This window comes from Malus sylvestris, chromosome 17, assembly GCF_916048215.2.
Source record: "Malus sylvestris chromosome 17, drMalSylv7.2, whole genome shotgun sequence".
In the NCBI taxonomy this organism is placed as follows: domain Eukaryota; kingdom Viridiplantae; phylum Streptophyta; class Magnoliopsida; order Rosales; family Rosaceae; genus Malus; species Malus sylvestris.
Window position 1 is genome coordinate 32,222,370 of NC_062276.1, and position 17,492 is coordinate 32,239,861.

At 37.2% G+C, this 17,492-nt stretch overlaps 2 protein-coding genes across 2 annotated transcripts; one reads left to right on the forward strand and one right to left on the reverse strand.

The window, feature by feature from the left end:
* Positions 1-834: 834 nt before the first annotated feature.
* Positions 835-11,322, reverse strand: LOC126611272 (nicastrin). Its single transcript, XM_050279481.1, has 16 exons — positions 11,120-11,322; positions 9,460-9,573; positions 9,233-9,347; positions 8,095-8,177; positions 7,791-7,888; positions 7,363-7,440; positions 5,845-5,916; positions 5,649-5,722; positions 4,846-4,978; positions 4,698-4,769; positions 4,142-4,261; positions 3,656-3,727; positions 2,941-3,081; positions 2,341-2,425; positions 1,793-2,234; positions 835-1,432 (listed from the first exon to the last, which is right to left on the reverse strand). Exons 1-16 carry the CDS (start codon positions 11,181-11,183, stop codon positions 1,165-1,167), a joined length of 2,031 nt encoding a protein of 676 aa, XP_050135438.1. The 5' UTR covers positions 11,184-11,322; the 3' UTR covers positions 835-1,164.
* A 496-nt stretch (positions 11,323-11,818) lies between these two features.
* Positions 11,819-17,064, forward strand: LOC126610833 (NADH dehydrogenase [ubiquinone] iron-sulfur protein 1, mitochondrial-like). The gene is made up of 5 exons (XM_050278975.1): positions 11,819-12,351; positions 12,809-13,055; positions 14,295-14,589; positions 15,405-15,779; positions 15,952-17,064. The coding sequence occupies exons 1-5, from the start codon at positions 11,919-11,921 to the stop codon at positions 16,849-16,851; spliced, it is 2,250 nt and encodes a 749-aa protein (XP_050134932.1). The 5' UTR covers positions 11,819-11,918; the 3' UTR covers positions 16,852-17,064.
* Positions 17,065-17,492: the final 428 nt, after the last annotated feature.

The following is a 17,492-nucleotide window of genomic DNA, read 5'->3' on the forward strand; positions in this document are numbered from 1 at the left end:
TTATTACTTAGGGAAGGGAAGGGTTCGAATACAATAATTTAAGAGATGAGGGCTTTTCAAACTTAGGACACATGAGTAAAAACTCAATATCTTATCCACTAGAGTATTGGACAAACACCCTAAACCCTTAACTAGTTGAATAGATATTATATTTTGACCTAGAAGGAGTGGATAACCGTGACTTACCACCAGTTGTACCCATTTTTTTATTAAAAAAAAAGAAGAAAAGATGTTTTATGTTTGACTAGGGAACCACTAAAGACAATCTCCGTGAGGTATTGGATTGTACCATCTGTAATCAATTTCCTATGGCCTTTGAGTAACTGTGAAATCCTATCAGTACCCGCACTAGGGAATTGAACTAGAAGGAGATTAGAGAATCATACGAGATTGAGTATTAATCCAATTCATTTTCCCCTTATTAAGAGAAACAATCAGAAGAGGCCTGGTTCTCTCCCGCACATCTCAATCGTTTTTTATTGTCTTTTGATGCGTACAAGAGCGAAGCTCCTCCAAAGAGATCCCCAATACTTTTTACTTGTATTAGTTAGTTTTATTTTTATTTGACATATAGTGTCACGTTCCTAATTTGGGCTTGTTGGAAAATACCCCTGCGTCCGAACAGTAATTGTTGCCACGTCCCGAATTAATGGTAATACCGAAATGGTTTCGAAGTTGTGTTATTATACTTAAAAGATAAGCCATGCTTAGTTGAAACGAGAAAGGGGTTGCGGTTGCAGGAGAAGGGAAGTTTGATGCCCTATGCCACCTTTATGAGTTCGCAGGGTGTGGCGATAAAATGTGTGTCAAGTGCTTTATGAATGACTAAAAACGTTTTTGATGAAAATATTTTTAAAATTAATTTATAGTAAAACTGTAAGTGAATACTAGAAAAACACTTGGAAGTGTTTTCTACAAGAAATACATGACTGATGCTTCTTCTAAAATACACTTCAAGGGCTCTTAGAATCCACAATACTTTCAGCAAAAGTACCATCAGCCGTCTTAAAAGCACTTTTAATGAGCACAGACTTTTTCAAAAGCGAAGATATCAAGATCTTAAGAGACATTGAACAGTATTACAGCAACGGCAATGCTCTAGTATTTCCATGTATGCAACTGTAACAACAAAACAAAACACTGATCTACACAATTTCAACTTTATCAATCGCGTTTTAAAGCCTTCGTCACGCAGCCCTTGAAAATCACTATTGCAAAGTAAGCCAAGACTGTAACGGCAATGCTCCCGAGTAAGACGAGACGATCGAAAGAAGAATTTTGGACAGTGTAGACCCGAAGCCCGATCACATCCCAGTTGCTCTCTGTCCAAACAGCGTCCAACAGCCCCATGGGGTCAGAGTTATTCGGAGGCAACACAGTCCACGTTCCACCAGATTCAAATTTCAACCGTGTTGAGTATGCCGGAACATATCTGCATGATCAAAGCACAAGCATTAAAAAAATTATACAGATTGGCAACTTTTATTTGACTTTAAACCCTACTACACCTCGCTAGACAGTTGCAAAGGCCCGAAAACATGCACATGCTAGTTAGGCTGGCAGAGTAGGAAATAAAAACATTGGCCTCGACCTACAGTCGACAAATATAAGGTTGGCCTGAACAAAAGCAGGATTTTGGGATGGAAGTTTCAACCAATATGACCTGGCAAGCAGGTCAGACCCCTCAACCAGGATGATGAGGTGCGGTTTATTCCATTGAAAACGTCATACTCTAAACACAATTTGATTAAGCATGCTTGTTATAATGGGTCTGCAATTTCTAGTTACGTACCTGGTTGTGGAGACAACACAGACACCCTTTCCCTCTGTTTCTGCTCTAATACATACTTCACCATCATTACTGCAGTCTTGAGTACAAACAGAGCTCGCATTTTCCTTCGGAATAGAAGTTCTTTCGGCCAGGAAGTTCCAAACGAACCTTGAAATGTCACCAACGTATTCCAGATCAGGTGTGGAGGAAGGTTCATCAAGGATAACGCCAACATAATGGCTCGGGCAGGTATTGGCTGGTGATATATAGCTTTTCACCAGATCACAAGAAAGACCTGGTTCACAGTCCACCAGGCAACCCACTAGTTCTTCAACTAGTGAAGCATTCACGTTGATAGACGTCAGAGCAGAACTGCTTAGATTTTTGGTGTCACTCGCAAGAATGTAAAGGGCACGTGCTACAAGGGAAGCAGCTGCCGCAATGGATGATGAGTTGATATTTGCTGCAGTGAAGGTTCAAAGTATGAATGAAACAAATGAGATTTTGGATCACCATGTAGCATCAAGATGATTAATCAAGAAAGAACAAAAGAATACATATAAACTTACATAAATCATCAAGGTGACTGTGGTAGAACTTGTTGGTGAAGACATTATCAAAATCTTCTAACACAACCCCAGAGGTTAGAGAGTTCTGTTAAGAGTAAAAGAGCTGTTGAGAGTTCCATGAAATCAACAATGAAAAACAATTTCTATATTCTTGAGCATTCAATATCTACAAACAGAACAAAAAGCTAAATAAAGGAAAAAAAATGCATAAATATACGGCCCAGGAACAACATAAGCTACCAAAAAAAAAAAAAAAAATTTAATCCTTCCTGAGTTCAAGGTTGTGTGGATTCAATAAAATAAAACTTCCACATGGAATGAGACATCCAATATCTCCGGATGATGAATGCTCTAGGGATAAATTCAAGGGGACATTGAACAAGAGTAGTTTATGTTGCTATCAAACCAAAGTTCTCTTTTAAATCACAAATTCATCATTTTTTTAATGAATTATGCACTTACTTTTTACGGGAGAGGTGTGGCTATCAAACCCTAGGCCAGCTACAACATTACATGCTCTTTGTTGATGTAATCATGTAGATGAAGGGAGTCAGAATTAAAAATTAACTGAAAAGAGTAAGGGACTGTACTGTGACATACCTTTCTCAGAAAAGTCATCAAGGAGGATGGAGGTATCCCAGGATTTGAAGCATTTGCAGACGAGATCGTAATGTTTTCAGACTTGACTGAATCTTGGGCACGCCTCACAGCATCCAATGTCTCATTTGTGGAAGATGAAACCTACAAATAACACCTTGAGAAATATGACCATACTGAATGGAGGGGCACTTTATTATAATAAAGATGAGAGTCTCAATGTGATCTTCCTAACAGTTTCTTCTACTGTAGGTTTCACAGAAGGTAAATTTGGAATAAATGTAACCACACCAAATGTGAAGGCACTTAATGATAATAAAGAAGAGAGATCTTTCTGTTATCTTCCCAAGAGCTTCTTCTAATGTAGGTTTCATAGAGGGAAAATTCAGAATTTGCATATTATTGCACGCATCAATTATCTAGTCAATCGTGAATGATTGGAGATCAGACGTGGAAAGGGTAAACCATCATCGACCAATGACGAGAACAAAAAGTTCATGTATTTCTATTATGATATAGAGAATGAATTTTAGACATGCACAGGGAAAACCGTATGGAATCTTATCACCCAACTTCTTCCACAAGCATACATAACTTATATTTCACTTGTGCCAGATATGAAAGCAGTTATATTATGCAAGATACAATTCCAAGGCAGAGTTGCAGAAGTTACTAGTATGTGCGTAAAATTTGAATTGCAGGGAACAAGTTTTCTCACCCCAGTTGTATGAATGAAAAAGTTCTTGGCTCCTTGATTGAGGCCCTTTCCGACAGATCCAATTTCCACAACCTACAGACAAGCATCCAATTACCATTTAGTGGGCTCCTCAAAAGGAATACTGATGTATTATGCAGAAGATCCAACTAAATTACAAGAAAATCAACCACATAACCCAACATAATACTCAAATTTACACAACACGAAGCACAGTATGTTTCAGTACAATGTGAGAGAAAAAGGGGAGGGATCTTTAACATGACACAAAAAAGAATTCTCCCTGAACAGAAAGGGAGGAATGGAAATTTATATCTCCCTATAACTGATGCATTTGAAGATTCTGGTCAGGAGGATCACGTAAGTTGTAAATTTGCAATGCTTAGGCGACTGGCTGGGTATAGCATTTAACTGATTGAGTATATTTACAATAACAGACCTTTGAGATTATAATAGTTTACTTCCATAACATCTTGAGCAGAAGTGTACCTTCTCAATCAATGAGTAATTAAGACCACTAACAGCATTAGACTGCAGATCAAGTTCAAGCAAAAATCTCCTGCTACCAAGATAGCCCCAGGCCTCTCCAGTGAAAACAGCGAAAACAAGCTGCATTGAAAATTTAAAAATTAGGATCGTCAAATAATACATATCTACATGCACCGAAGTCAGAAGCAGTACATTGTCATTGATCACCAAAATTTAAGAACATTTTTTTAGGATGAATAAAGTGAACCCACAAAAAATACATCTCAAGAACTTAAAATGCAATGCATAAAAAACATGATATGAAAAGGAGGGGACAGGCCAAGTATAGAGGTAGTATACAAGGGAAGACCACCAAGACAACATGCTTCTACATATAAACATATACATATAGCTTGGTACAGAGATGCAAGACGATCAGGCATGCTAGAATGGTCTCAAAACTCAATCTGAGAGAAAATTCATAAATAAAAAGCCCATCTAACAAACCAACATGGTTTTCAATATGAGCAAACTGACAACATTGTATTACACATAGATTATCCATCTTATAGCCCACCTGTTTATTGAAGCCATCCAGATCATCCGCACGAGAAAGTGCATCAACTGCGGCCAGCAATGAAATCAGCCCCTAAAAATGTTGCAAGTATGATTGAGTATTTCATACAAGGCAGCATAAACAATAGAAAGAAATAAAACGAACTCACAGATATAGGAGAGTCGGCACCGAGTGCTTTATCACGGAAAAAAGAAGCTGAATCCATTGACGCCAGTACAAGTATAATGGGCTTGGAGTGTTCTGGTGATGAAATGTTGATTGGGGGAAGTGATGACCAAACACTGCCCTTCATAATCAAGATGCAAAAATTACAATTCACACAAAATTAAGAAAAGAAAAGAAAATCGAATTTGCTTTTACCAGGTAAACGTGACTACATATAGTTTCAGGGCCCTCAGGACTATATATAGTCATCTAATAGAAGACACACACAAGATCCAAATCTATTTGCCTTGCTGTGATTTATGCCTTATTGTAAGAATTTTGGTAAAAGTCATAATTTATAAATTGACATGCACCAATTCCCTTGTTTGGATTCATAAACATAGAAATTTAGAATTTCCGCGTGGAAAAAAAACTTGGAATTTGGGACCTCCAATTCCCAAGTTCAAATTCCATGTAAATAGGTGTCATTTCCCAATTTCTATGATTGAGAGTTTAAAAATAACAAATTCCGTATTCAATTCCATTGTTCTTTTAGGTTAACCAAACAAGAAAATTTACAAATTCTAGAAAATAAAATCTTGTCATTTCAATTTCCGTCATTTTAAAATTCCTTAGTAATCTTAAATTTCTTCATCCAAACATAGTGTTAGATCAAAGGTTAAGTTGGTTGAATACCAACACTTGACCAGTTTCCAAACCAAAATACCCCAGCATCACATCTATATAAATTGCAAACGAACAGGATCATAACTTGAGTTTATTCATTATGAGAATAGGAAAACTCACCTGTATCCACCTAAGGGAAGGCAAGTGTTTTCCTTTAGACAAGATTCGGAATCATGAGTCCCAGATTTCATTGTCTGATCCAAGCTAAACGTGTTATAAAAGGCCATTTAATGATATTAAGTTAAGCAAACACTCACACGATAAAATCATCGAAATGTGGCAGGAAAAAAAACTATGCTGAAATAACAGATTATACCTGCATTACCAGATCAAACTCAGCCACATCATCAGTATAAGATTTCTTGCTCTTCTGATTCTTTATGGCAGCCTAGTCATAAGTGACAACACAACTAACTATATCAATCAGAAATTTAATGACCCTACATAATCAAAATGTCAAGTGCACACAGCATTGAGAACACTAAAGTCATGGCAATAGCTTGGATGTAGGGAAATATTAGTATGGGTGACAATCAAATGGAAAAAGAAAAAAAAAAGTTAAAACCTGGAAATTGTGGAATTGTAATACTTGAATCATTTTACTTACTGAAGTAAACCTAATTTAATTAAATAACACTCATTAACACCTGATATAGATCGTTTTATATTTAGTTAAAAAACACTACATAGCACGTGGTATAACAACTTTCACATTAGTAAATTTAAATCAAATTAATTGAACTTACCTTACATTAGATACACTTACAGCCCAAATTTTACCAACATAGCCACTTCACTTATTGCACAGAGAGTTTTAGAAAAAAGAAAAAAAAAATTACAAATTCATTACATTTTGATTAAATGGTAAAACTTTTTGCAATTGCACTCTGACTGCAGCAGCAACAATAGGCAGCTGCAGAAAGTTGCATTGGCAGCTTGTTTCACATTTGTGTTGTGCCGGATATTGCAAAAAACTGGGGAAAAAAACCTTCAGACCTTACTAACTTCCCATAGTTTCTATAGGGTGGAAGTGTACACCCTGGTTTCAGCCGACATCTCTTCCATTTGTGGCTCAGAGTTACAAACATAAAATAAAAATAAAGGCTTAACTATCAAAATGCCCCCTGAACTATCAGGGAATTATCACTTTGCAATTACTTTCCAACCTGGACTTTCACTCCTGTTAAATTTTGCTTATCGACATGATATCTGGATGACATATTGATGAAATATCGAGTATCTGACAATTGAAAGTTAACGAGTCAATGGACAAAGTTGACGAACAGGGGTAATGTGAGGCACAACAAAGTAAAACTCCTAGGAGAAAGTGATTCAACTGCAAAAGCAGGGGGTAAAGTGAAATCTAGGGTATTGTTCAGGAGGCATTTTTGATTAATAACATAACTAACCAGATGTCATCCTTTTAATTCATAAAGGATGCAAGAAGCACCCCTTTTATTGGGTAAATAATATCCAAGAGGCATTTAGCAAATTGGGACAATATCTACTATGGCATTCTAATTATATTTTTCACACCATTATATCTTTTAATGAGAAGATGAAGCACTCCTTCAGATTAGAGATGTAAAAGGCCATGAGGTCAAACAGTAATTCCTCTTATGATTTAACAGGGATTAAAAGATTATCTAGGTCAAACAATAGTACAACTTGTGATATTATGAAAAGTAACAAAGTAACGATAACAACCATAAGCAATTATGTCTATTGGACTCAACATTTTAGCCTGTTAAGCCATCTCACATATCAAAGTAAATAGTATGACATTTAGCCAGGGCCACATATGGTACTGTAAACTTTTAAGAACTTGCATTACCTCCTGCATGGTCAATGTGCTAGTCTGCGAGAGTAAGAATACAGGAAAGTTATATGGGTTCCACATTATACCAGAGCCCTGCAAATTTGAAACATTGGTGCCTCAATTTATCAGGGGAAAAAAAACAAGTCAAAATTTACATCCTCTGATTATAATTTTATCAACTCTAATCTCGAGACTCTAGTCGACACATAAAGTAAATCTTTAAATGCTAAGTTAGTACGTGGTCTCCTTAAATGGTATATTTTATCTTTGGAATTGATCATCAACTAGCATCTTGCATTTTAAAGAAAATCAAGCACTTGCTTGGGTACAATATATTATCCGTTGTCAAATTATTGATCCATTAAGACATGTTTTTAGCAGCAAGCATTCAATTATTAGCAGCGTATATAAAGGTAAATAATAAAGACTATAAAAGAACTTACAGTTGGGTTCCATTCATAGTTGATGCTAGTGTAAGGAGCAAATTCAGATTGTGGGAACTTTTGAGCTGGAGAGAATCCTACACGCAAGACCAGAAGCACTGTCAACAATGCCATAAAGAATGCCTATGGTTAACACTTAACCTATTAGCTTTCTTGAAAGAGAAAAAAAACAGACAATGACAAGTAGATGATTGCACCTTTACATTTTTTAACATTTCGGTACTCAAGTCCTGATTCAATGAAAATTCTAGGAACGCTACTATGAAAATAAAAAAGAATGACTAGCAGATAAATGCATCTTTACCTTTCAACTGATTTTGCAACTCAGGTCTGGATTCAACCAAGACACCGGCAACATTTTTAGCAAAATTTGAATCATTCAACATTCTGCAACGTAGATAACTTACAAGTAAGCAATTCTTCATGGTCAAAGAATTAAATTAGAAACAAAAAATAGATTACTACAAGCATCATCCTCAAATTAACCATCAAATCCTAGGCTGTTACGCAATCCAAACATTTGGTTATATATTACACATTGAAAACCTTCTACTTATATAATCCACCAAGTCCAAAACATAGTAATACATGTTGAACCATGGACATCATCAGAAAAGCACTAAATCCTAGTATTATTACCAAATGAAACACTAATTCAGCAATAGACCTAGCAGAAAAAAAATTACTAATTTCTATCACAAATTCACAATTGAAACTGAAACAGATTACTATAGTTCGGATAAAATTAACTTACTTCAATCTGTTAGAACACCAGACAATATTAGATTTGGAATTATAGAAATGACTTTTTGAAATTGATGTGAGCCTATTTGGTAGCCCTTTGATATGGGCCTGTTTGTTAACCATTTTGACATGGGCCTGTTTTTTATAATTAAGGAAAGAGAGGATAGAGAAAGAAGTGAAGATAGATGAAAGACTTGATGGCAAAAAGGGAAATATTTCATAAATCTCAGTTGAAAATATGAACTAAAAACAATTTTACATAGTTTTTAATTTTTTTAGTTTTGTACAGTAGCTACAGCTTGGATAGAAAAGAACTATAACCTTTGGAAGCAACAGAAATCATTGGACCAACTCTAAAACTAAAGGCTTTTGCGTCTAGAGGGAAATGACCAAATGACCATGGTGTGTGAACTTTGCTTATTTCTTTTGTTTGAGGATCGACGAATCAAATGACTTTTTTTTTCCCAATTTTTGTCTCTTCTTCTCCCGCTGAATCAAACTTTTTCTTGATGTTGCCATCTTGTTTCTTAAAATAATATATTTTTCTTCAATAATCATCACTAGTTATTAGATACACTACCGCGTAACATTGTTCAAAGCATACAATATCAGAGCCCTAACAAAGCGCAGAATATACAAATAACACACAAAAAAAGTTAGATGAATGCATATATGAAATTGAAAGCTTATAGGCATACCTGGCAAGAAAACTTTGAATTTCATCCACTGACAACAGAACTGCAGATAACTGAGACAACTCAGTAGCATTGGTCAATCTTATAATCGGAGCGACAACCTTCTCTCTTCCAGGATCTTGGAGTGCAATAAAAAGAGAAGAGAATTCACCGACAGTTAATTATAAGGATGGTCGGTTACATATAAAATCATACAGATAAGCTATACAAAAGACTACTGTAGCACTTACTTGAACAACCAATCTCCCCAGAGAGATTGAGTAGCCGTACACAAGGATATCCATCAAGTGTCATATACATTGAACTCTGAAGATCAGGAACTGACTCCATCTTGCTTGTATGTCCTAAAATTTCAAAAGATAATAAAGTTATAACTCAAGCCAACCAAATTAGCAATATAAAGTTGCACAGCAAAAAAAGAAATCAAAATAAAATAGATTATAAAGGTATCCCAAGAAAGGAAAAGGTAAGACAGAATTTGCAAACAAAGTATTATTCACATGAGAAGGTTTCCATAATGATGACTCGGAGAATCAGCATTTCTAAATGCTAAACAAGGCCTTAATATCATTTACACTTATGTCTACTATTTTAGCGAAGGAAGATGTTTGAAATGCTGTTTTACAACTACTTGCCATGCACAATGTAAAAGACATTTATGTAATACATATTTTCTAGCCCAAAAACTTTGGTAGTATCCTTGCCCCTAGTAAAATCATTTTTCCAAATTATGGCACGCAAAAGAAATGCAGATTGTTGACAAAGAAGAGAGAGAGAGACTCTCACAATAAATTAAAAACAATTCAGTACGTGGAAGTGGAACCGGTTAAAAACAAGACAGCATATGAGCACTCAGATTCTTGAATGCAACGATGTCAAAAACTCCATTCAAATAGTTATATTCAATCAGTAAATGGTCAGAGACAGATAAGTTTCGTGTTTTCTTCAAGTAGAAGGGTAGAGGGGGTGTTATCCATGTCCAGCAGCACAGCCAACTACCCTATCCTTTTGTATACACAAAAATGAAGGGTAAGATTCATAATTAGCAATCCTTGCAGCTATAAAACATATCCACTCTGGTCAAAACCTTCCCATCCACCTTTCTCGAATTATGTGTCTATTCTCATGGGGAGTGTTTAAACATCCTGAAGAGCACTAGTTTTCTTCCTTGTCCTCTCTATTTCCAATCCCAAAACAAGGCTTTCTCTAGCCAATAAGACTTCAAAACCCTAATTTCAAGTCTTAAAGTCCCCACATACATAAATCCTATAGCGTAGCTTGTCAATACAGAAACCCATCATTGAACTCTGTCAGTGAATTTGGAGTGTTTCAGGTAACTGACAGACCGACAGTGTATATTCAACAATAACTGTAGCACACTTTCAAATAGCATTCTTAGCTTTTAATCCATTACGAGAATTCATCCATTACTAATGATAGTTATTGCATTATGAGCGCATTGAATTCAGTAATAACTATAACTACATTATGCAAATTTCGAAAGTAGAATATACCGATAATACGACCATTTCTATTGTTTGAGAATTGAGAGACATCCAAATTTTCATATCACTCAATCTCATTCTCCTTCTAATTCTTAAACTGAAAATAAGAACCACCTCATGACATGCCTGTAATTGTACTCGTACGATGCTATCACTATCCTCAAGGATAACACAATGAATCAGATCAGAAACTCAATGACTCGAAAACCGCAGTGGCAATCCAGATGAGAATTAAGTTAAAAGTTACCATTTTTACTCCTTGTGATTCTAAGCAACCAAACATAGTGTAACTAAAATCGTAGACATCGAAAAGCTAGCGTAAATTTGAAAGAGATTGAAGTAGTTGCACAGAGAGAGAAAGGGAATTGGAAGAAAGAACGCTCACCAGAGAACGAGAGACGAAGCTGAAAGCTGAGCAAGAAAAGCAGCTGAGGGAATTTCATGGCCATGGTGCTTCCGCAGCTAGCTGAGCTACTGCTCTTGCTCACCGAAACCCTAGACCATCGTCGACTGCAAGCAACCAAATTTGGGGACTGACCTAAAGATTGCCTCCAAATTTGGGACTCTTTCTTTGGGAATGTCTATAATTTTGAATTTTCATAGGACAAATAACAATTTCACACCATTACAACAATTAATTTCAAAATCAGCCACGATGTTTCCATTTTCTCAAAATACACCCCAAAATTTTGAAATATATTCAATTCGCACCTTTCGTTGAATTGACTATCTGAAGTCTGACCGTCAGGTGTTCTATCCACCTTCATCGCACGTGCCTGTGCTTCTTCTCCTCAAAACCGGAAAAAAAAAAAAAATTAATAAAAAGATCTTGAAAATTTTGAGCATTAACGATAAGTACAAAATAAATAGTAAAATGAATAATATCAAGATTAACTTTTTAGTATAAAAATGTAGTTTTTTGTTAAAATGAACAATACCGATAATTTTTCGTTAAAGTTCCGAAAAAAAAAAATGATGTGTCACCGTGCTGGGCCCACCCCAAACTTGAGTCTCCCTTGGGCTATAGAATACAAATGGGCCTTAAATGGGCCTCTTCTTTCTTCCATTTTTTTGGGAAGAGCTATCACTTGCAAGGTCACAACGCAACCTTCTCTCTCACTCTTCGTGGCTCACAGAGCTTCTGAAAACAACAAAATCGAAAGCGAGAGGTATCATCGACAACAATGGGGTTGGGATCGCTTGCTTCGAGGGCCATGAGGCCCACAGCGTCAAGGCTCCTCAGCTCCCAGAACCCTAGACCCTTCTTCTCCTTCCACAGAGTGGTCTCAACCACGCCGGAGCTCCAGAACGCCGATCAATCAGCGTCGGCGCCCCAGCCGGACCCCCCCGCAGATCTCTCTCCTCGGACCCCTGTGGGCGGGGCCCGTGTCCACTTCCCGAATCCCGAAGATGCCATCGAAGTCTTCGTCGATGGATACCCCGTCAAAATCCCCAAGGGATTTACTGTATTGCAGGCCTGTGAGGTCGCCGGCGTTGATATCCCTAGATTCTGCTACCACAGCCGGTTGTCGATCGCCGGTAATTGCCGTATGTGCCTTGTTGAGGTTGAGAAGTCGCCGAAGCCCGTAGCCTCCTGCGCCATGCCTGCCATGCCTGGTTAGGTTCCCCTCTATCCTCCATTTTCGGCTTCTATTAGCTGTTTGTAGCTTCAAAGTTCCGACTTTGGGACTCTTCTTTTTGGGTTTTGGCTCTACTATTTGGGCATGTTTCGAATATCTTGGGGTATGATTAAGGCCCATAATTTGTAGCTTATGATTTGTCTAACCTTAATTTTGAATATTGGGACGATGCATATGTATAATAGTTTTTTGTTGGACGTAGATTCCGTTCCGTTTTCCTTTGGTAAAAGTATGAATTATGATGCTTTCCTTCTTTTTCAGCCCAGGATTTTTTGTAATGCTCAATAACATTTTGATTTTGATATGATATTTTGTTAATTGAGCAATGCATTGTTTGTCTATGACATGTTTTGGTTTTGGTTACAGTGGAATTTAATTTTGTTTTATCTTTTTGTGCAAAAAGTTGTGATCTTTTGACAAAAGCTTCTTCTTAGGCATGAAAATTAAGACTGATACTCCAATAGCAAAGAAGGCTCGAGAAGGGGTGATGGAGTTTTTGCTGATGAATCATCCCTTGGATTGTCCAATTTGCGATCAGGGAGGAGAATGTGATCTGCAGGATCAGTCTATGGCATTTGGATCTGACCGCGGCCGTTTCACTGAGGTTAAGAGATCTGTAGTTGATAAGAATCTTGGACCTTTGGTGAAGACTGTAATGACTCGGTGTATTCAATGTACAAGGTTAGAATCCAGCATTACCTCTTCTTATACACCACATATTCACTACAGTTCTAGTGAATTGTATAATGTTTTGGTAAAACTTTCTTCTAGTATAATCATTTTATGGTAAAAAAATCACTTATATTATTCTTTCATGCCTTGGTTAAAAGCATGAGTTATTGAATGATTGATTTTGTTGTTGTTGTCAGTGTTAGTGGAATTTAGTGATGCAAAGTATTGTTGCATTTTAACCTCTAAAGTGCACAACCTCTAGGAGTTGTTAGTCCATCCCTAGTGTTTTGTGTAGTCCATGATGTGTCCTCTAGGTGTGGTAGAGTAAGTTTTCAAATTAACAACCATACATCACATATTTGATACGCTTTAAGTTTAGTCACCTGATTATAAATATTTACTTGGTTTGGCTGTTGTGAAACAGGTGAAAATGAATTCCCTCAATTGAATTATCTATAGTTTACTAATTGAAAATAATTTTATATTTGATAAAGTGTGTGAGTGAGATACTTGTAGCCCTCTGCATCTCAATCACCACATGTTTAAATTGATAACTTTCTTTGTTTGAGAAAATTTATCCAACATAGTTTTTTCCTTAACTAAAAGATGTGGAGTCCTCCCCATTTTCTTCACATCAACTGTTCTAGAAACCATGAGGACATAATTGGTCTCAAGCATATTCGAGTTCTCTTTTTTGTATTCTATATGCTAGTTAGCATTTGAAACAGAAAACTGGGGCTTTGTCGATTTCTGCTTCTTCTTTTTTCCTGGTAAGAAAAATAATTTTGAAATGTGGCTTTGTCTTATCAGAATATTTATTTAGTTCATTTGGAGATATTTTTTTTTTTTTTACTTGTGTTTTTCATGGTGCTGCTTTTTAGAAAGCCCGTTGAGCCAAGTTTGGACCATATCCATGATCATGTGTTATCAAGTTAACAACCTAATAATACAATTTCTTAGCACCTTACTTCTATTATCATGCATGGAGTACTAAGTTACCTTTCTAAGTCTGATGGGAGTGGTTCGGGTTGTATGTTTTTACTTCTTTGTTATCATGTGGTTACTGCTTCAAGTACACTTTTCTCTAGTAATAATACTAGGGTTTTGATATTTGACAATTGAAAATGTAGGCATTGAGTTTTTGATGTATCAGAAAACAGTTACATCATTCACCTTGGCTTGGATGGCACTCATCTTTTTAATTGTAGTTACAAGCTTCTGATGTATAGAGCTCTTTTGATTGAACAGGTGTGTCAGATTTGCAACAGAGGTTGCTGGGGTTCAGGACCTTGGCATGTTAGGTCGTGGCAGCGGAGAGGAAATTGGGACTTATGTTGAAAAACTTATGACAAGTGAGCTTTCTGGAAATGTGATAGATATCTGTCCTGTGGGAGCCCTAACCTCAAAACCGTTTGCATTTAAAGCCCGAAATTGGGAATTAAAGGGAACAGAGACCATTGATGTTACTGATGCCGTTGGATCCAACATTCGAATTGATAGCCGAGGTCCAGAGGTCTTGCGCATTGTCCCACGATTAAATGAGGTAGTTTTTGTTAGACTACTGCTGATGATTGTTATCCCTGAGACTAGCTTTCTTTTCCGCAATACTAATATATGCCAAAGATGCTTTAACATAACTTCGAAACTTACATACACTAACATTTTTAGCATACAATGCAAGGGCTGATAGTACTCATTTTTAATTTCTCCAATACGTGTTTCTTCAAATAAAAAATGTATAATAAGTAAAGTTGTCCCAAGTGTTTCTGTTAAAACAAAAGTTTTTTGAGGGACTTTTTATGGTTATTCAGGATACAAATTGTTTGATACAACTAAATTGCTACAAGTTACTTGATGGACCGTGCATACCTAAATTGTTCAACCATAAATGCAAGAACACTATCCATAACATTTTAATTGCAACCTAATCTTAAGTCCTGATAATTCAATAGAGCTACCTTTGGACTACCCAAAACATTTTAATTGCAACCCAACCTTAAGTCCGAGTGAAGAAATTTATCCTAGTTTGGTCTTAGTGTTAACCTTGAATGCCTGCACCTGTCATGTTTCAATCTGGTCTCGGTTATTTAAATCTATCTCCACTATCTTGAGTCCATATATTTTGTTTTAATTTTGCCTTCTGCTAATAAATCTGCAAGTCGCCCATATTTTTAAATTCTTCTTTAACACCAATTGAGGTATCAAATTACATGCACGTCATAAAATTTGCCAATCTACTTGAGTGCACTAGCACCTCTTATGAATAGACACTGAAGTTTAAAATGTGTGGGTGTTGTCCTCCACCCTTTTATAGTAATCCTTCCTTTGTATACTATATTTGCTTACCACCACTTGCAGGACATAAATGAAGAATGGATATCAGACAAGACTCGATTCTGTTATGATGGTTTGAAGAGGCAGAGGTTAAATGACCCTATGATTCGTGGTGCTGATGGGCGCTTTAAGCCTGTGAGCTGGCGTGATGCCCTTGCTGTAGTTGCCGAGATGGCTCATCAAGTTAAACCAGAGGAGATCGTTGGGGTTGCTGGTCAGCTATCTGATGCTGAGTCTATGATGGCACTGAAAGACTTCTTAAATAAAATGGGGTCAAACAATGTCTGGTGTGAAGCAAATGGTTCGAACCATGATGCTGATCTTCGATCCGGATATATTCTGAATAGTACCATTGCTGGTCTTGAGAAAGCAGATGCTTTTCTGTTGGTTGGTACCCAGGTATGTTTCTAGCCATCTAATCTTAGTTTCTGCAGTCCTGTGCAAGTGATTTGCACCTGTCTCTTACATGTTTGTATGACATGCTAAAGATTTGTGGATGCGTGAGTGGATTAATTGTGTTTTTAAGTATATTCGCGTAGAGCAATTCATACTTTCATTTTATGTTTACCAGCCAAGGGTAGAAGCTGCTATTGTAAATGCTAGAATCCGGAAGACGGTGCAAGCTAACCACGCCAAGGTTGGGTACGTTGGCCCTCCAGCTGATTTCAACTACGATCACGAGCATCTAGGCACAGGCCCTCAGACACTTCTAGAAATTGCTGAACGTCGTCACCCATTTTCCTCAGTCCTCGCAAATGCTAAAAACCCTGCCATCATTGTTGGTGCTGGGGTCTTTGAGAGAAAAGACAAGGATGCAATTTTTTCTGCTGTTGAAGCCATTGGAAAATACGCTAATGTTGTAAGGCCTGATTGGAATGGATTCAATGTACTGCTTCTCAAAGCCGCCCAGGCTGCAGCACTTGACCTTGGGCTTGTGCCAGAATCTGAAAACAGCATCGAGTCTGCAAAGTTTGTTTACCTGATGGGCGCTGATGATACCAACTTGGAGAAGGTTCCAAGTGATGCATTTGTGGTTTATCAAGGGCATCATGGGGACCGAGGTGTGTATCGTGCTAACGTCATCCTTCCTGCTGCAGCATTCAGTGAAAAGGAAGGAACATACGTAAACACTGAAGGGTGCTCACAGCAAACAGTACCTGCAGTTCCGACTGTCGGTGATGCCAGGGATGACTGGAAGATAATTCGGGCTCTATCTGAGGTGGCAGGCGTGCGGCTGCCATATGATACGCTTGGGGCAATCCGATCCCGGATCAGGACAGTGGCACCAAACATTTTGCAAGTAGACGAGAGAGAGCCAGCTACCTTTTCATTATCGATTAAGCCCGAATCCACTCAAAAAGTGGATACCACTCCATTTGGGACTGCAGTTGAGAATTTCTACATGACCGATTCGATCACCAGGGCTTCGAAGATAATGGCACAATGCAGTTCATTGCTCCTGAAGAAGTGATGAGTGGATTTTTGTTATTTGAATAAAGTCGCAGATTCACATATTTTTCTCCTAATATGTTTATTGGGTGGTTGTAAGGCCCTGTTTAGCCAGAGTTGGAAGTACTTCCAATAAACTACTTTTAGGCTTTTGTTTCATTGTAATTCAAATGAGATGTAATAGCATTTTCTCTGTACAACTGTTTGCATATATAATTTGGGATTTTTCATTCCATTTTTGTTTCATGTTTATTGAATATACGCAACTGAAATTCCTCACCACCTTCACCGGCTCAAAGTTGAAGAATAAACAAAAACTATGCCAGCTAAACTCAAAAGTTTTTGATGCGGCTAAGTTGGCTAAAACAGTGTGCTCCGTAGAGAGTTTCAGCTATTGCTATGGAGGCTGTCGAAGAGATAGAACAAATGATCTCTTGCAGTTCTATCTATATAGGTGAAGATCAGTTTGGTCACCAAAATCACACCTTTCCGAAACCAATTTTTGATGCAATTGAAAAGGAAGTTCTCAATTGAAAGAAAGAAAAATTGATTTCCCCCTTACAATGATTAAAACAATGAATGAATCTGAATAGGTTGAAACAGGATTGCACACTTGTCGTGGGATTGTAACTCAAATGACTAATATCACGTACGTAACTCCGT

Coding starts and splice junctions, on each gene's coding strand:
- LOC126611272 (XM_050279481.1), bottom strand. CDS start 11,183: ATGGCCATGAAATTCCCTCAGCTGCTTTTCTTGCTCAGCTTTCAGCTT. Junction 7,441..7,790: donor ACTATGAATGGAACCCAACT/GTAAGTTCTTTT, acceptor TCAAATTTGCAG/GGCTCTGGTATAATGTGGAA. Junction 5,917..7,362: donor GCACATTGACCATGCAGGAG/GTAATGCAAGTT, acceptor ACTTATGACTAG/GCTGCCATAAAGAATCAGAA.
- LOC126610833 (XM_050278975.1), top strand. CDS start 11,919: ATGGGGTTGGGATCGCTTGCTTCGAGGGCCATGAGGCCCACAGCGTCA. Junction 12,352..12,808: donor CGCCATGCCTGCCATGCCTG/GTTAGGTTCCCC, acceptor GCTTCTTCTTAG/GCATGAAAATTAAGACTGAT. Junction 14,590..15,404: donor TTGTCCCACGATTAAATGAG/GTAGTTTTTGTT, acceptor CACCACTTGCAG/GACATAAATGAAGAATGGAT.